Below are 17,221 nucleotides of genomic sequence, written 5' to 3'. Positions count from 1 at the left end.
AATAGAAGGCAAGAGAAGATGTGTGAATGGAAGGGTATAGACGGATGGGGGGTGTAGGTGGATGGGGTGTAGATAGACAGGGTATGATTGGGGGGCAGAGATGGATGCAGGTGTAGATGCATGGTGAGTGTAGACGGCCAGGGAAGTACAGATGGACAGGGGTTATAGACCAGGGGTGCAGAAGGGGAGTGCAGATGGAGGGGTTGTGTAGGGTGTAGTTGACCTTCACTGGTGAGGACTGTTTTTCTTTTCAAAATAAAACCCTAATGAAGATCTATGAATTAAGACTTGGTGCACAGCTCTACTCTTTCCTTAGTGTAAGTTTCTTGGATATAAGTGCTGTGTGACAGGCAGACACCATAGAAGCTTTGATGACTAGTGCCAAGCTGTTCCCACCCAGGCTGGATTCTTTGACTCCCTCAGCTCTCAGCATGAGGTTATACAAAACAGTTGTAAATTTGATAGGTGAGAGTTAATACCTTGCTGACTTTTACATTTATATTCCCTTAATTAAAGTTGATACATTTTTCATTTATTTATTAGCCATTTGTTTTGCTTCTTTTGCGAGTCATCTATTCATATATTGTGTTTATTTCTTCGTGCTTTTTTTTTCTTGTTTATTTGTAAGGGAATTACTATTAAACATATTGATCCTTGGACACAAGAGTTCCCATTCTTCTGTCTTTAAATTTTATTTTCTGATATATAGTTTATATCAATATCTGATATATAGTTTGTATCAATTATTATCATGGCACCTGGGTGGTTCAGTGGGTTAAGCGTTCAACTCTTGATTTCAGCTCAGGTCATGATCTCAGGGTGGTGAGATCGAGCCCTGCGTCTGGCTCCATGCTCACTGGGGAGTCTGCTTGAGATTCTCCCTCTCCCTCTGTCCTTCCCTGTCACCCCTACTCTCATTCTCTCTCTCTAGAAAAGAAAGTATTATTTAGGGAAATAATTGGTGTGGTGCCAGGAATACCTTGTTGAGAATGACTAAACAAATATCAATCAATTTTCTAATATTTTTATGATTTTAGAACTTAAGTCAACTAGCATGTATTTAACTTAGAAAAAAAGTGTTGAATATCTTTGATGCAATTCACCAGATAATGGTTTTCTTCAATTTAAGAAATCAGAGACTCTTTTAAAGTAGAGAATGCCTTTGATTCATTCACTACCAGAGGCACTAATAAGGCACCTGGTCAGAGCAGGCATGCAATAAATATTCCACAAATGAATGAAAGAACTAGTGTGAATTCGTCCCACTGCAAGGGCATATCCTGACTGTACATGGCTACCTTAGCTTGTAGAAAACTGAGGTCACCAGCAGGAGGTGTATATCCACCAACAGCAGCAGGCTGTGAGTACAGTGAGGTTTCACCTCACAAGGTCTTCATAAACACAGGGCTCTGAGACTTTCCTATTTCCCTGAAGGACTCCTCTGAGGCATCCTCAGACCCCACCTGGTTAGCCGTCAAGACGACCTCCAATCCTTTATTAAGACAGTGCTTTGTCCTTGGAAACAGTGGAAAGGATTAAGAGCTGAGCTATCACCACCAAGGGGCGCAAGCCAGGTTACTCCCCTGGCAATGCCCTAAAGGAAGTCTGCATAGGTCAGGGTGGGTCACTATTTCCCGCTGAGCCCCCTGCAATGGAGGAAGCATCCTCTGCCGTCCCACACTTACTAGAGGGGTGGCCTGGAAGAAGGAAGAAATCTCCCAACCTCCCAGGCCCCACCCTGTTCACAGCACCCACAGCATGTGTCTCAGGACCTCCCTCTCTCCCCTCCCCTGGGTCCTAACACAAACACAGCAGATCCCCACAATAGGACTCTCCATGCAAATAAGAAACCCTTGGCTCACTGACCTTGTGAGCTCTGGATATTGCCATCACTCAAACCGAAATGAGAACACTCCCTACTCTCACTTCCTGGACCACAAGATCCTTGATTCATTCACTTCTGTTCCACTTGCTAATTTATTTTTAATCTTTAATCTTTAGCCTTTTTTTCCAGGCTGCTACCCCCTCAGGCTCAGCATCTGGCTTTATCAAGTGTAGGCCTCACAATGCTGGGGGCCCACTGGGTGGCTGAGCTCCACCAACACCTGGTCTTTATCCCTCACCCTCCACTTGCTCCAGAAATCCTCAGTCCTCCATCATCCCCTATGTGCCGCTGCCACCGTCAACTCTCAAAACAGTAACGGCTATTTTAAAAGGCTTCCCTTGCCCTCTCAACTCCCCTCTATCTGCTGCCACGACTCCTCAGGTCCATTTTAGTCAAGATCCTACTTCACCAACCACGGTCTCTCCAGCGCCTGCAGTCAGGCTTGTGACCCCGGCCTCAGCTGGAACCTATCTGGAAAATTCCCTTTGCTTCCATGGAAGCAATACACTCTTCCTCTCCGCTGCTTGACCTCCATTTTTTTTGTTTTGTTTTTGTTTTTAAGATTTTATTTATTTATTTGACAGACAGAGATCACAAGTAGGCAGAGAGGCAAACAGAGAGAGAAAGAGAGGAAGCAGGCTCCCTGCTGAGCAGAGAGCCCGATGCGGGATGCGGGGCTTGATCTCAGGACCCTGGGATCATGACCTGAGCCAAAGGCAGAGGCTTAACCCACTGAGCCACCCAGGTGCTCCTGACCTCTGTTTTATAAGTGATTCTCCTGGCACTCCTTCACTGGTAAAAATCTCTCCATTCTTGGCTTTCTAAGGTACTACTCTTCTGGGTCTTCTCCTACATCTGTGATTATTTCCCCTCAGGCTCATCTGCAGGCCCCTCTTCCAGCACATTCCTTAAATACTGCTGCTGTCAGTACTCATTTCACCACAGGAGGGAAGCATAGAAGACATAAAATGCTACTTCAATCTCAAGGTGAGTAATATGGCTGGGAATAAAACATATGTATTTATAAAATGATTACATGAAATAAATGTTATTTATTGAAAGTCTGCATACAGTCTCACTGTAAGGAGAAGGCCTACATCAGATATCAGGACTAACAGGAGGTAACATAGAAGTCTATTTAAGGGCCAGCTTTAGGATTTATAAACCTTACAGTATCAGGCAAAGTGTTTAACCAGTATCATCCCTGGCTTCCTCATTTGTAAGATGAGGGTATACAGGTAATTGTGATAACTAGAGATTATGCATGCAAAGTGCATAAAATGATACCTGAAAATAGACAGTATTCAATAATAAATGAGCTCTTTTTCTACGCATAAACTCACACAATACACACAATACAGTCAAAAAATACAATATATATATATAAAGGCCTAAATAAAATTAACAAATCAGGGAACAAAAGTGTTGGTGAGGATATGGAGGGTCCTCAAAAAGATAAAAATAGAGCTACCCTACAACCCAGTAAAAGATGGTATTTATCCAAAAGATGCAAATATAGTGATCCAAAGGGACACCGGTACCCCAATGTTTCTAGCAGCAATGTCCACGATAGCCAAACAATGGAAAGAACCCAGAGGTCCATCAACAGATGAATGAATAAAGATGTAACACACACACACACACACACACACGATGGAATATTACTCAGTCATCAAAATACTCTGAAATTTTACCATTTGCAATGATGTGGATAGAGCTAGAGGGTATTTTGCTAAATGAAATAAATCAGAGAACGATTTCCCACATATGCAGAATTTAAGAAGCAAAACAGGATCAAAGGGTAAGGGAGGGAAAAATAAAATAAGACAAAATATGACAGAGAAACAAACCATAAGAGACTCTCAACTCTAGAAAACTGCGGGTTGCTGGAAGGGAAGAGGTGGGGGAATGGGGTTACTGGGTGATCAGTATGAAGGCAGGCATGAGATGTGATGAGCACTGGGTGTTATATGTAACTGATGAAATCACTGAACTCTACCTCTGAAACTAATAATATACTATATGTTAATTAACTGAATTTAAATAAAACCCCCCAAAATTTTGAAAAGGCCTAAACTAGGCTTTCATCAAAAGGCAGGACCTGATCGACATACAAAGGAGTGAGCCTTGAATGTGGGAATAAGTCAGTGGATTATAAAGCACCGAAACATTGAGATTGCATTTGGCCAGATGAGGGGAAAGATTTCACTCCAAATTTATCCTTCAAATATTCCCATTGTGTTTAAGTTCTTACAAAGTCTTTCATATTACAAGATACTCTGACAGATTCTTACACTGAATTACCAAATACTATCTGGGGAAGATACATAAACCCCAATGGCATCAATCATTGCTGGTTTTGAATTCTTACAGAGAACATTAGGAAAAGAAATTCGTTACACACCCAATACATATTAAGGCAAATAACAACTGTGTTCTGGCAATTTTGGCCATTTACCCAGAAGTATTATTTCATAATTGGAAGTGTTGAGTATTGTGGTACCTTAGCTCTTGCAAAATCAGTTTAAAAAGCAATTGAGTAAGTAATTACATCTGAGACCACAAAAATTCCTTTAGAGGGGGAATGAACAGAGTAACTGTTTAAATTGTATGCAAATGACAACAACTTGTGTTTGGGATGGGATATCTGTGGGGGAAGATAATAAGCTCTGGGGAACTACCAGCTGACTTGATGAGTGTCCTTAATGAGGACGAAGACATGGATGCCAAAGACAGATATAAAGATCTTAGTATTGCTTAAAATATGAGTGTCTTAAACGATTTTATTTAACAGAGAGAGGGAGAGAGAGAAGCAGGCTTCCTACTGAGCAGGGAACCTGATGTGGACCTCGATCCCAGGACTCTGGGGTCATGACCTGAGCTGAAGGCAGAAGGCAGATGCTTAGAGAGTGAGCCACCTAGGCACCCGTAAAATAGATTTCTTAAAAAAATATAATTTTATATAATTTGTGATTTTAAAAAGGCATGACTACTTCAATTAAAATTATGAATAGGTATTTGCTTCATCTGTATCCCTAGAGGTTTTATATGTTCAGGCTCCTCAAAATCCTCTTTGGGCACACACAGTAGGCTCCTCAGCAGACCACAAAGATTGGTCAAGGTAGAGCTTCTAAATGACAAGGTGGACAGGATGAGGTCAAAGACACAAATGTGAGGACAAGACCACCATCATTACCCACAGAGAGAGTAAGGACAGTGGCAGTGAGAACAGGGAGAGAGAGACCAATCCAGAAGACCACAGAGAAAAAGGATGGATTGACTCCTTTGATGGTCCTCTGGTTTTCTATAGTTTCTGACTCCACAGTTTGTAGTCTGGGAGCCCAGGAACGATAGTACCACAGAGAGAAATACAGATTTTGAAAGGATGAGTAAATTCTGATGAGCGATGAGCTAATTTCACACATGTTAAAATTCGGGTTATGGCTGAACATTGAAGTGGTCATGCCCTACAGGCTGACTTTATCAGGAACTGACCAGAATTTCCTCCAGATATTTCAGTAGTTCAAAAATAAACATGGAGTGCCTACTCCAGGCAAAAAATTGAGGCAAACTCAATTTTTTGGATAAACTCCACTGTAGACCCTCAAAATGCTGACAATTTAGAGGCTAAGTAGGAACTCCAGATTATCTATGGAGGAAGGCTTTAAGGGATGCCAATCTGGTTGGAAGCTGGGCTAGATGGTTTGCCTTACGGCAGGGTTGCACAGAGAACACGATTCTGTTATTTGGCAGAGGAGTATGAGTCACTGATGTAAACTGAGATTGGTCAAAGTAGAGCTTCTGAATGACAAGGTGGACAGGATGAGGTCAAAGACACAAATGTGAGGACAAGACCACTATCATTACCCACAGAGAGAGTAACGTGGGTTGGACCCACTTTATCCAACAACTTCTTGGTTCTACCACTGAGTGGGAAAAAGAAGACAAAGGATGGACAATGCACTTAATGCCACAGGAAATGAAAAGTACCCATAATAAAAAGAATATTTAGCCCTTCAAACAGGAATGAAGTTCAGGTTAAAAGGTCAGAACTGAAAGCAGAGGTTTGATATCAACATTGAAAGACCAGATGACCTCTCAGAATAAATGGAATCCTGCCAAGAGCTAAAATGTATCCTTGTAAATTTCAAAGTTAAGGGCTGTTCTCCACATGCCTGGACTTGAGATCTGGGGCCCCATTTGAGAAATAGATCAAGGTCTAAAACTTTGCGGTCAATAGAATAGCTGCTAGCCTCACGTTGTTATTTAAATTTAAATGAATCAAAACAAAATAAATCTAAAATGCAGTTCCTCCACCATACTAGCCATAGTCCAAGTGTTCAACAGCCTACCATATGTGGCAAGTAGCTATTGCCTAAAATTACAAAAACTGAACACTTCTATTGGATGACCTTTAGCATCCCAAGCAATAAAGACAAGAGAAGGGATTTCCCTGTTCTTGATTTTTTAAAAGGGATGTGAACCCCCTGGATAGATGCAACGTTACCTTGACCATAATGATGGTAACTCTTCTTGTAAGTCAACGTTAAACTCCTCAAATACTTTCTGTGCTTTCTGAAATTCCTCTTCTGCCTAGAAGACACATAACAAGTGTTTATGCTAAAAAATGTCATTGAAACGCAAGCCATTTCTATATACAACAACAGCATTTAACATAACATGGGAACAGCATAATTTTGGGGGGGCCTGGATGACTCAGTTGGTCAGGCATCTGACTCTTGATTTAGGCTTTGGTCATGATTTCAGGGTAAATCTGAGCCCCCCATCAGGCTCCAGGCTGGGTATGAAACCTACTTAAGATTCTTTCTCTCCCTTTCCCTCTACCCATGCCCCCCACTCACAAGCACATGCATATTCCTCTCAAAAACAAACCAAAAAACAAATAAAATTTGCATAATTTTTCTCAGTAACTGAAATAGTAAGTCATTTTTTTTTTTTAAGATTTATTTATTTATTTGACAGACAGAGATCACAAGAAGGCAGGGAGGCAGACAGAAAGAGAGGAAGGAAAGCAGGCTTCTGCTGAGCAGAGAGCCCAATGCGGGGCTCGGTCCCAGGACCCTGAGATCATGACCTGAGCTGAAGGCAGAGGCTTTAACCCACTGAGCCACCCAGGCACCTCAAAAGAGTAAGTCTTATTAAGACATAAAAACTGACTTGATTACAGGGGTTGCTTTTGTAGCCTGGCAGTTTGACTGCAAAAATATAACTGCCTGTCCCACACACCGCTCTGTTCTGGATACCGGACATGGATACTTCCCAAAGGACTTCCCCATCTAGTGAGAAATCTAAATAATTACATCACAAAATAGCACTTACAAACTATTGCAGAGCATGCTACTGGGGAAGACGGTACAGAAACAGAGGGTTCCATAGGAAAAGTAATATTCTAAAAGAATCTTGAAGAATCAGCAAATGTTCCATTTGAAGAAGCGGGGGTGGGGAGGTGCTACAATGCATAAAGGTGGCATTTCCTGGGTTAGAATCCTAGCTTACTAATGGTGTCAATTTGTGAAATGGTTTTAACATTCTTCATCTCTGAGGCCTCACTGATAAAATGGAGATGGTAATGCCCACTTCACAGGTGTCATGAGTATTAAGAAGCAATGGCACAGATGAGAGGGTGCCTGCCACCTAAGGTGTCTTACGCAAAGGGCAGCTCTCATCGTGGCTGCTCAGGAACGGATGTGTGGGTCAGGAGAGCTTTCGTTCAGGGTGTGGGTATGAAAGGAGGAGCAGAGGGGAAGGAAAATTCAAAAGCTGATTAGGATGAACAGGTGAGTCATGACCAAGTTGTGCAGGTCTCATATGCACACTAAGAAATTTAGATTTGTTTTCTACAGGCTATCTGAGCCATTAAAAGACAAGCAGTGGAGAAACATATCTAGATATGTGATGTAGAAATACTATTCAAACAGCTGTGTGTAGGCAGATAGAAGGAGGCAAGACTGGAAGCAAAGGGAATAGTTAGCAGGTGTTGGTTGGCATCTGTAAGTGACTGGTTTACATAGTAAAAGCTACTGAAATAAGTTTTCTAAAAGAAAACGAATGTTCTATAAGCCCAGCACATATCTGCACTCTCTGGCAACCATAGGTTATGTCTTAGAATTTTAAATTTGGTTTTCTATCTGAATCTGCCTTTTTTTTTTTTTAAATTAAGACTTTATTTATTTATTTATTTGACAGGTGGGGGAATCACAAGCAGGCAGAGAGGCAGGCACAGAGAGAGAAGAGGAAGCAGGCTCCCCACCAAGCAGAGAGCCCAATGCAGGACTCGATCCCAGGACCCGGAGATCATGACCTGAGCCGAAAACAGAGGCCAAACCCACTGAGCCACCCAGGCGCCCCCTGAATCGGCCTTTTAACTTCAAATATGGACCTTAAACACAGAAAGAAGTGGAGGAACACATTACTTTCGCTGAGCCTGCAGTATTGCTGGGGCCAAGGTTGACTCTGACCAAAATGTGTGAGTCAGTGTCAGCCATGTGAACTCTAAAATCACATGAAAAACCTCATAAAAAATTAGGGAAAGCAGCCCACAACTACCATGTATCAGCTTAAATTCTGTCCTAATTCCACTCTCCTTTAAAAAGGAAATAACAGGTATACCTTGTTTTGCTATGCTTTTTTTCACTGTGCTTTATTGACACTGAATATTTTTACAGACTGAGGGTTTGCAGCAACCCTGCACCAAGCAAACCTATAGGTAACATTTTTCTAGCAGCATTTGCTTATCTCATGTCTCTGTCTCACATTCACGTAATTCTTGCAGTATTTAAGCATTTTCATTATTATTATATTTGTTATAATCTATGATCCGTGATTATGACTTGCTGAAAGCTCACGTTATAAAATTTTTAGCAATAAAGTGTTTCTAATAAAAATGTTGTATTTTTAAATCCAATGCTATTACACACTTGATAGACTATGGTATAGCGTCAACATAACTTTCGGATATACTGGGTAACTAAAAAATTCATTTGATGGCTTTATTACAATATTTGTTTTATTGTCATGCTTGGGAACTGAACCCAAAATATCTCTGAGTTTTCCTTAATTTTAAAAAGCAAAGTCATTATACATTATATAATATGAAGAGTGGTGTCAGCAGTTGGATCAATTCTTACCTTTGAGATTCGACTTTCATCCTTCCTCTTGGAGCTCTGCAAAGCTTCCAGGTGGTGGCGGGCACTATCATAGTCCACCAGCTTCCTGCTGCGTTTTGCGATGCGATTCTGTTGACAAGGAAATGCATGCATGATTATAGATTCTTTTTTTGATTACTAAAATGGTTCCATTGTGCAGAGCAACAGAGTATCTTGACCGGACCCTGAAAGTGAACCAGAATTTCAGTCAACGAGTGCTACCTGGAAATCACACTACCACCTCCAATTCTCTCCTTAAAAACCCTCAGGTAAATAGCTTTCCTTCTGAAAATAATTAGGCTGATTATGAACAGTGAAAGGCAGAATTTGCAGTCAAGATCAGAAATATTCCAGAACTGGTTAAGGGAAGCAATACAATATTTTACCCCCGATTCTAAGTCTTTCGATGTTCCATTCTGAATATCATGGAAGACTCTAGTAGGATTTGGTTTTAGAACTCTAATAACATTCATACCAACAGAAGTTCTATAACGTAAATTTACTTCCTAAAAAAATCCTTTTTCTTAGTCATGGTCCTCAATCCTTCTGTTCATTAGAATCACCTGAGGAGCCATAAAAACACATGCATCCTTAGAGACTCCACTTCCGTTTAGGATATAGACGGCTACAACAAATGTCACTCTCACACAGACAAGAAAAAGTTTGGATAATCTATAAAAGGATAACTCCTTTTGATTCCATCAGAGACCTAAGGGTCACAAGGCAGCAAAATAATCTTAAGTCTTCTATTTGGGAAGAAGAACCAAGTCCCCCAAGGAGAGACAAGACAACAAATCATTTGTGCCAACAAATCAAAGTACAGGTAGAAGTTGTGGACATGAGGACGTCAGCCAACATTTTAACAAAATGGTAGAGGGTGGCTAATGTATCCCTGTGGGAAGCTGGGTAGCCAAGACACAAGGGCAAATTGTACTTAAGGGTAAGCTCTTCCCTTCAGCCTCCAATGGATGCTGTAAGAATTCTTGGGAAGAAGATATACTTTAGCAGTACAGGTGAGAATGAAGTGAGCTATAGGTGTTACAGGGTGGGCACTAGGGTGTGCCCATTTCATACACCTTTTTCTCTTACAAGGCAAAAGCTGTAAGTTGCTTAAGGAGGGAGCCCACAGACAACAGGCAAAGATATACTACTTGATGGAGAGGAATAGAAGCAAAACCAATCTGGCCCTGCAAAAGGCTTAGGAAACCCTTCAGGCCCCTATGATATATGTAAAGATCAATTTTACACAAGGAAGGATAGAATAAAAGTTCCCAAGAGCTAATACCAGCAGATTACTTAGGCCAGCCCCTGACAAGGGTGGTCCAATTCCACCTCGGGCAAAGACACTTGAGAATCACTACAACAAGCCCCTCCCCTAGAAGATCAGCAAGAAATCCAGCCAGGAACAAGCTCACCTATCAAGGACAACAGCGGAATTCCAGAAGGGAAAGCAAAGCATGGAATTCATGGTTTTCTTCGCATGATTCTTTAGTCTTACAAAGTTAATTAAATTCTTCAACTTTTTTCTTATTCTAATTTTTTTAACTTTTACTCATTCTTTTTTAACATTTTTTAACTAGTTTATCTTAACAATACCTTTCTTAAAAAAATCTTTTTGGGACGCCTGGGTGGCTCAGTTGGTTAAGCAGCTGCCTTCCGCTCATGTCATGATCCCAGCGTCCTGGGATTGAGTCCCACATCGGGATCCTTGCTTCGCAGGGAGCCTGCTTCTCCCTCTGACTCTTGCCTTCCACTCTGTCTGCCTATGCTTGCTCTCGCTCGCTCTCTCTCTGACAAATAAATAAATAAAATCTTAAAAAAAAAATCTTTTTGAACCTTTATTATTATAGTCATATTTTATCCTTCATTATATCTAACTTTATCTTTTGTATACACATAGGGTTTTTTCAAAAAATTTTGCAATACAACTTCTTCTAATAAATCAAATATACTCTAAATCTGACACATGGTTTGCTCTAGTCTCCAGACTGAGCAAATTCTCTCCATTTTCTTTTTCTTTCTTTTCGCAACCACCTTATCTTATCCACTCCTTTTTTAGAATTTTTTAAGGGCTCACTTCGGCAGCACATATACTAGAATTTTTTAAAATTTTCATCTTTACAGTCATACTCCATCCCTTCATCATGTTAACCCTTATATTTGTCTGTGTGTGTGTGTATACATTTTCTTTTTTGTTCTTTAAAATTATGGAAGGTAGTTTCTACTAAGAGACCAAAATACTCCCAAAATCAAGTGGGTGGCTCTGTCCTATTCACCAGTCTAATACATATATTTTCTTTTTATTTTTCTTTTTTTTCCAATTTTTTTTTAACTTCTTTCTTTCTTTTTTTTTTTTTAATTTTTTATTTTTTATAAACATATATTTTTATCCCCAGGGGTACAGGTCTGTGAATCACCAGGTTTACACACTTCACAGCACTTTTAACTTCTTTCTATGCCCTTTCTTCTCCCCATGATTTGGGTCTCTTCTGATTTGGTTAACGCATATTTTTCTGCGGTAATTGCGACCCTTTTAGTATTTTATTCTCTCCTTCATATATTCTTACTTGGATAAAATGACAAGGCAGAAAAACTCACCACAAAAAAAAAAAAGAACAAGAGGCAGTACTGAAGGCTGGGACCTAGTCAATACGAACGGTGATAATATGTCAGAACTGGAGTTCAGAATGATGATTCCAAGGTGCTAGTTGGGCTCGAAAAAGGGATGGAAGATATTAGAGAAACCCTGTCTGGAGAAATAAAAGCCCTTCCTGGAGAAATAAAAGAAATAAAATCTAAGCAAGCTTAAATCAAAAAAAGCTATTAATGAGGTACAATAAAAAATGGAGAATCTTACAGCTACGATATATGAGGCCAAAGAGAGAATTAGTGATACAGAAGAACAAATGCCAGAGAATAAAGAAGCTGAGCAAAAGAGAGACAAACAACTATGGACCACGAGGGGAGAATTGGAGAGATAAATAATACCATAAGACAAAACAATATCAGAATAACTGAGATTCCAGAAAAAGAAAGACAGAGGGAGGCAGAAGGTACATTGGAGCAAATTATTATAGAGAATTTCCTAATATGGCAAAGGGGACAAGCATCAAAATCCAGGGTGCACAGAGAAACCCCCTCAAAAATCAGTAAGAATAGGTCCACACCTCATCATCTCAGAGTAAAACTTACAAGTCTTAGTGACAAAGAGAAAATTCTGAAATCTACCCGGCACAAGAAGTCTGTATCATACAATAGTAAAAATATTAGACTGGCAGCAGATTTATCCACAGAGACCTTGTAGGCCAGAGAGAACTGGCATGATATATTCAGAGCACTAAATGAGAAAAACATGCAGCCAAGAATACTATATATTCAGTTAGGTTATCATTGAAAATAGAGGGAGAGATAAAAACCTTATAGGACAAACAAAAACTAAAAGAGTTTGTAAACACCAAACCAGCACTACAGAAAACATTGAAAGGGGTCTTCTAAACAAAGAGAGAGCCTAAGAGTAGTAGACCAGAAAGGAACAGAGACAATATACAGTAACAGTCATCTACAGGCAATACAATGACACTAAATTCGTATCTCTCAATAGTTACCCTGAATATAAATGTGCTAAATGCCCCAATCAAAAGACACAGGGTATCAGAATGGATAAAAAGACAAAAACCCATCAATATGCTGTCTACCAGAAACTCATTTTAGACCCAAAGACAACTCCAGATTTAAAGTGAGGGGGTGGGAAAAAATTTACCATGCTAATGGACATCAAAAGAATGCTGGGGTGGCAATCCTTATAGCAAATAAATTAAAACTTAAGCCAAAGACTATAATAAAAGATGAGGAAGGACACTATATCATACTCAAAGGGTCTGTCCAACAAGAAGATCTAACAATTATAAATATCTATGCTGCTAACATGGAAGCAGCCAACTACATAAAGCAATTAATAACAAAATCAAAGAAACACATGGACAATAATACAATAATAGGAGGGAACTTTAACACTCCCCTCATTGAAATGGACAGATCATACAAGCAAAAGTCAACAAGGAAATAAAGTCCCCAAATGACACACTGGACCAGAGGGGACATCACCGATCTATTCAGAAGCAACAGAATACACATTCTTCTCTAGTGCACATGGAACATTCTCCAGAATAGATCACATCCTGGGTCACAAATCATGTCTGAACTGGTACCAGAAGATTGGGATCATTCCCTGCATATTTTCAGACACAATGCTCTGAAGCTAGAACTCAACCACAAGGGGAAATTTGGAATGAAACTAAATACATGGAGGCTAAAGAGCATCCTACTAAAGAATGGATAGGTCAACCAGGAAATTAAAGAAGAATTGAAAAAAATTCATGGAAACAAATGATAATGAAAACACAATGGCTCAAAATCTGTGGGACACAGCAAAGGCAGTCCTGAGAGGAAAGTATATAGTAATACAATTACTATATCCTTTCTCAAGAAACAAGAAAGGTCTCAAATACACAACCTAACCCTACACCTAAAGGGGATGAAGAAAGAGCAACAAAGAAAGCCTAAATCCAGCAGGAGAAGAAAAATAATAAAGATTAGAGCAGAAATTAATGAACTAGAAACCAAAAAAAAACAAAAAACAAACAAACAAACAAAAAAACCAGTAGAACAAATCAATGAAACTAGGAGCTGGTTCTTTGAATGAATTAATGAGATTGATAAACCCGTGCCCAGACCTATCAAAAAGAAAAGAGAAAGGACCCAAATAATTAAAATCATGAATGAAAGAGATCACAAACAAAAGACATACAAACAATTATAAGAACATAATATAAGCAACTATATGCCAGCAAATTGAACAATCTGGAAGAAATGGATGCATTCCTAGAGATGTATAAACTACCACAACTGAACCAGGATTAAATAGAAAACCTGAACAGACCCATAACCAGTAAGGAGATTGAAGAAGTCATCAAAAATCTCCAAACAGGGGCGCCTGGGTGGCTCAGTGGGTTAAGCCGTTGCCTTTGGCTCGGGTCATGATCTCAGGGTCCTGGGATCGAGTCCTGCATCGGGCTCTCTGCTCAGCAGGGAGCCTGCTTCCCTGTCTCTCTCTCTCTCTCTGCCTGCCTCTCTGCCTACTTCTGATCTCTGTCAAATAAATAAATAAAATTAAAAAAAAAAATCTCCAAACAAACAAGGACCCAGGGCCACATGGCTTCCCAGGGGAATTCTACCATTAAGGGGTATAAGCAATGAGGCGCACCTGGGTGGCTCAGTGGGTTAAGCCTCTGCTTCAGCTCAGGTCATGATCTCAGGGTCCTGGGATCAAGCTCCCCATCGGAGTTTCTGCTCAGCAGGGAGCCTGTTTCCTCCTCTCTCTCTCTCTAACTGCCTCTCTAATTGTGATCTGTCTGTTAAATAAATAAAATCTTTAAAAAATAAATAAATAAAAGAAGAATTAAATCCGATTCCCTTGAGACTGTTCTAAAAAATAGAAATGGAAGGAAAACTGCCAAACTCATTTTATGAGGAAAGCATTACCTTGATCCCAAAACCAGATAAAGACCCCATCAAAAAGGAGAAATAGAGAACAATATCCTTGATGAACACAGAGGTGAAAATTCTCACCAAAATACTAGCCAATAGGATCCAACAGTACATTAAAAAGATTATTCACCACGACCATGTAGATTTATTCCAGGGCTGCAAGGTTGGTTCAACATCCACAAATCAATCAGTGTGATACAATACATTAATAAAATAAAGAACAAGAACCATATGATACTTTCAATAGATGCTGCAAAAGCATTTGACAAAGCACAGCATCCTTTCTTCATCAAAACTCTTCAAAGTCTAGGGATAGAGGGTACTTACTCAATATCATCAAACCCATCCATGACAAACCCAAACCAAATATCATTCTCAATGGAGAAAAACTGAGACCTTTTCTGCTAAGGTCAGGAACATGAGGGATGTCCATTATCACCAAGGCTTTTCAACATAGTATGAGAAGTCCTAGCCTCAGCAATCAGACAACAAAAAGAAATTAAAAGCATCCAAATTGGAAAAGAAGTCAAAGTATCACTCCTCATAGATGATATGATACTTTATGTAGAAAACCCAAAAGACTCCACTCCAAATCTGCTAGAACTTTTATAGGAATTCAGTAAAGTGTCAGGATATAAAATCAATGCACAGAAATTTTTTGCATTATTATATACACCAACAAAAAGACAAAAGAAAGAGAAATTAAGGGGTCAATCCCATTTACAATTGCACCCAAAACCATAATATACCTAGGAATAAATCTAACCAAAGAGGCAAAGAATCTGTACTCAGAAAACTATTAAGTACTCATAAAAGAAACTGAGGAAGACACAAAGAAATGGAAAAATGTTCCATGCTCATGACTGGAAGAACAAATATTGTGAAAATGTCTATGCTACCTAAAGCAATCTATATGTTTAATGCAATCCCTAACAAGATACCAATCATTTTTTCAACAAAATGGAACAAAGAATCCTAAAATTTGTATGGAACCAGAAAAACCTTGAATAGCCAGAGGAATGTTGAAAAAGAAAGACAAAGCTGGCAGCATCAGAGTTCCAGACTTCAAGCTCTACTAAATTCTGTCATCCTCAAGACAGTATGGTACTGGCACTAAAACAGACACATAGATCAGTGGAACAGACTAGAGAGCCCAGAAATAGACCCTCAACTCTATGGTCGACTAACCTTCAACAAAGCAGGAAAGAATGTCCAATGGAAAAAAGTCTCTTCAACAAATGGGGTTGGGACAACTGGATGGCCACATGCAGAAAAATCAAACTGGACCACTTCCTTATACCACACACAAAAATAGACGCATGATGGGTGAAATACCCCAGTGTAAGAAAGGAATCCATCAATATCCTTGAGGAGAACACAGGCAGCAACTTCTTCTACCTCAGTCACAGCAACTTCTTCCTAGAAACATTGTCAAAGGCAAGGGAAGCAAGGGCAAAAATGAACTATTGGGATTTCATCAAAATCAAAAGCTTTTACACAGCAAAGGAAACATTCAACAAAACCAAAAGACAACTGACAGAATGGGAGAAGATATTTGCAAACGACATATAAGATAAAGGGCTAGTATATAAAATCGATAAAGAACTAATCAAACTCAACACCCAAAAAACAAAGAATCCAATCAAGAAATGGGAGTATTATGCCTCCATCAGAAAGGATGAATACCCAACTTTTGTAGCAACATGGACAGGACTGGAAGAGATTATGCTGAGTGAAATAAGTCAAGCAGAGAAAGTCAATTATCATATGGTCTCACTTATTTGTGGAGCATAACAACTAGCATGGAGGACAAGGTGAGTTAGAGAGGAGAAGGGAGTTGAGGGAAATTGGAACGGGAGGTGAACCATGAAAGACTATGGACTCTGAAAAACAATCTGAGGGTTTTGAAGGAGCGGGGGGTGGGAGGTTGGGGGAACCAGGTGGTGGGTATTGGAGAGAGCACGGATTGCATGCAGCACTGGGTGTGGTGCAATAACAATGAATACTGTTATGCTGAAAATAAATTTTAAAAATTAAAAAAAAAAAGAAAGAAATGGGCAGAGGACATGAACAGACATTTCTCCAAAGAAGATATCCAGATGGCCAACAGACACATGAAAAAGTGTTCCATATCACTCGGCATCAGGGAAATACAAATCAAAACCACAATGAGATACCACCTCATGCCAGTCAGAATGGCTAAAATTATTAAGTCCGAAAACGACAGATGCTGGCGAGAATGCTGAGAAAGGGGAACCCTCCTACACTGCTGGTGGGAATGCAAGCTGGTGCAGCCACTCTGGACAGCATGGAAGATCCTCAAAAAGTTAAGAATAGAGCTACCTTATGACCCAGGAATCGCACTACTGGGTATTTACCCTAGAGATACGAATGTAGTGATCTGAAGGGGCATGTGCACCTCAATGTTTATAGCAGCAATTTCCACATTAGCCAAACCATGGCAAGAACCTAGATGTCCATCAACAGATGAACAAATAAAGAAAATGTGGTGTGTACATGCAATGAAATACTATGCAGCCATCAAAAGAAATGAAATCTTGCCATTTGCAATGGCGTGGATGGAAATAGAGGGTATTATGCTTAGCAAATAAGTCAATCAGGG

At 39.8% G+C, this 17,221-nt stretch overlaps 1 protein-coding gene across 2 annotated transcripts in view; it reads right to left on the bottom strand.

The window, feature by feature from the left end:
• Window positions 1-17,221, bottom strand: part of AMPH (amphiphysin) — a 266,447-nt gene that overhangs the window by 87,715 nt on the left and 161,511 nt on the right. For both annotated transcript variants that reach the window (XM_082692553.1, XM_082692554.1), the window contains exons 6-7: window positions 9,034-9,141; window positions 6,393-6,478 (exon numbers count right to left, since the gene is read on the bottom strand). In XM_082692553.1, the coding sequence (XP_082548679.1) occupies window positions 6,393-6,478; window positions 9,034-9,141 (194 nt within the window). The remainder of the gene's footprint in view (window positions 1-6,392; window positions 6,479-9,033; window positions 9,142-17,221) is intronic.

This window comes from Mustela nivalis (genome assembly GCF_964662115.1).
Source record: "Mustela nivalis genome assembly, chromosome: 12".
In the NCBI taxonomy this organism is placed as follows: Eukaryota; Metazoa; Chordata; class Mammalia; order Carnivora; family Mustelidae; genus Mustela; species Mustela nivalis.
Note: the sequence above shows the minus strand (reverse complement) of the source record. Positions and strands in the feature narration are given on the sequence as shown.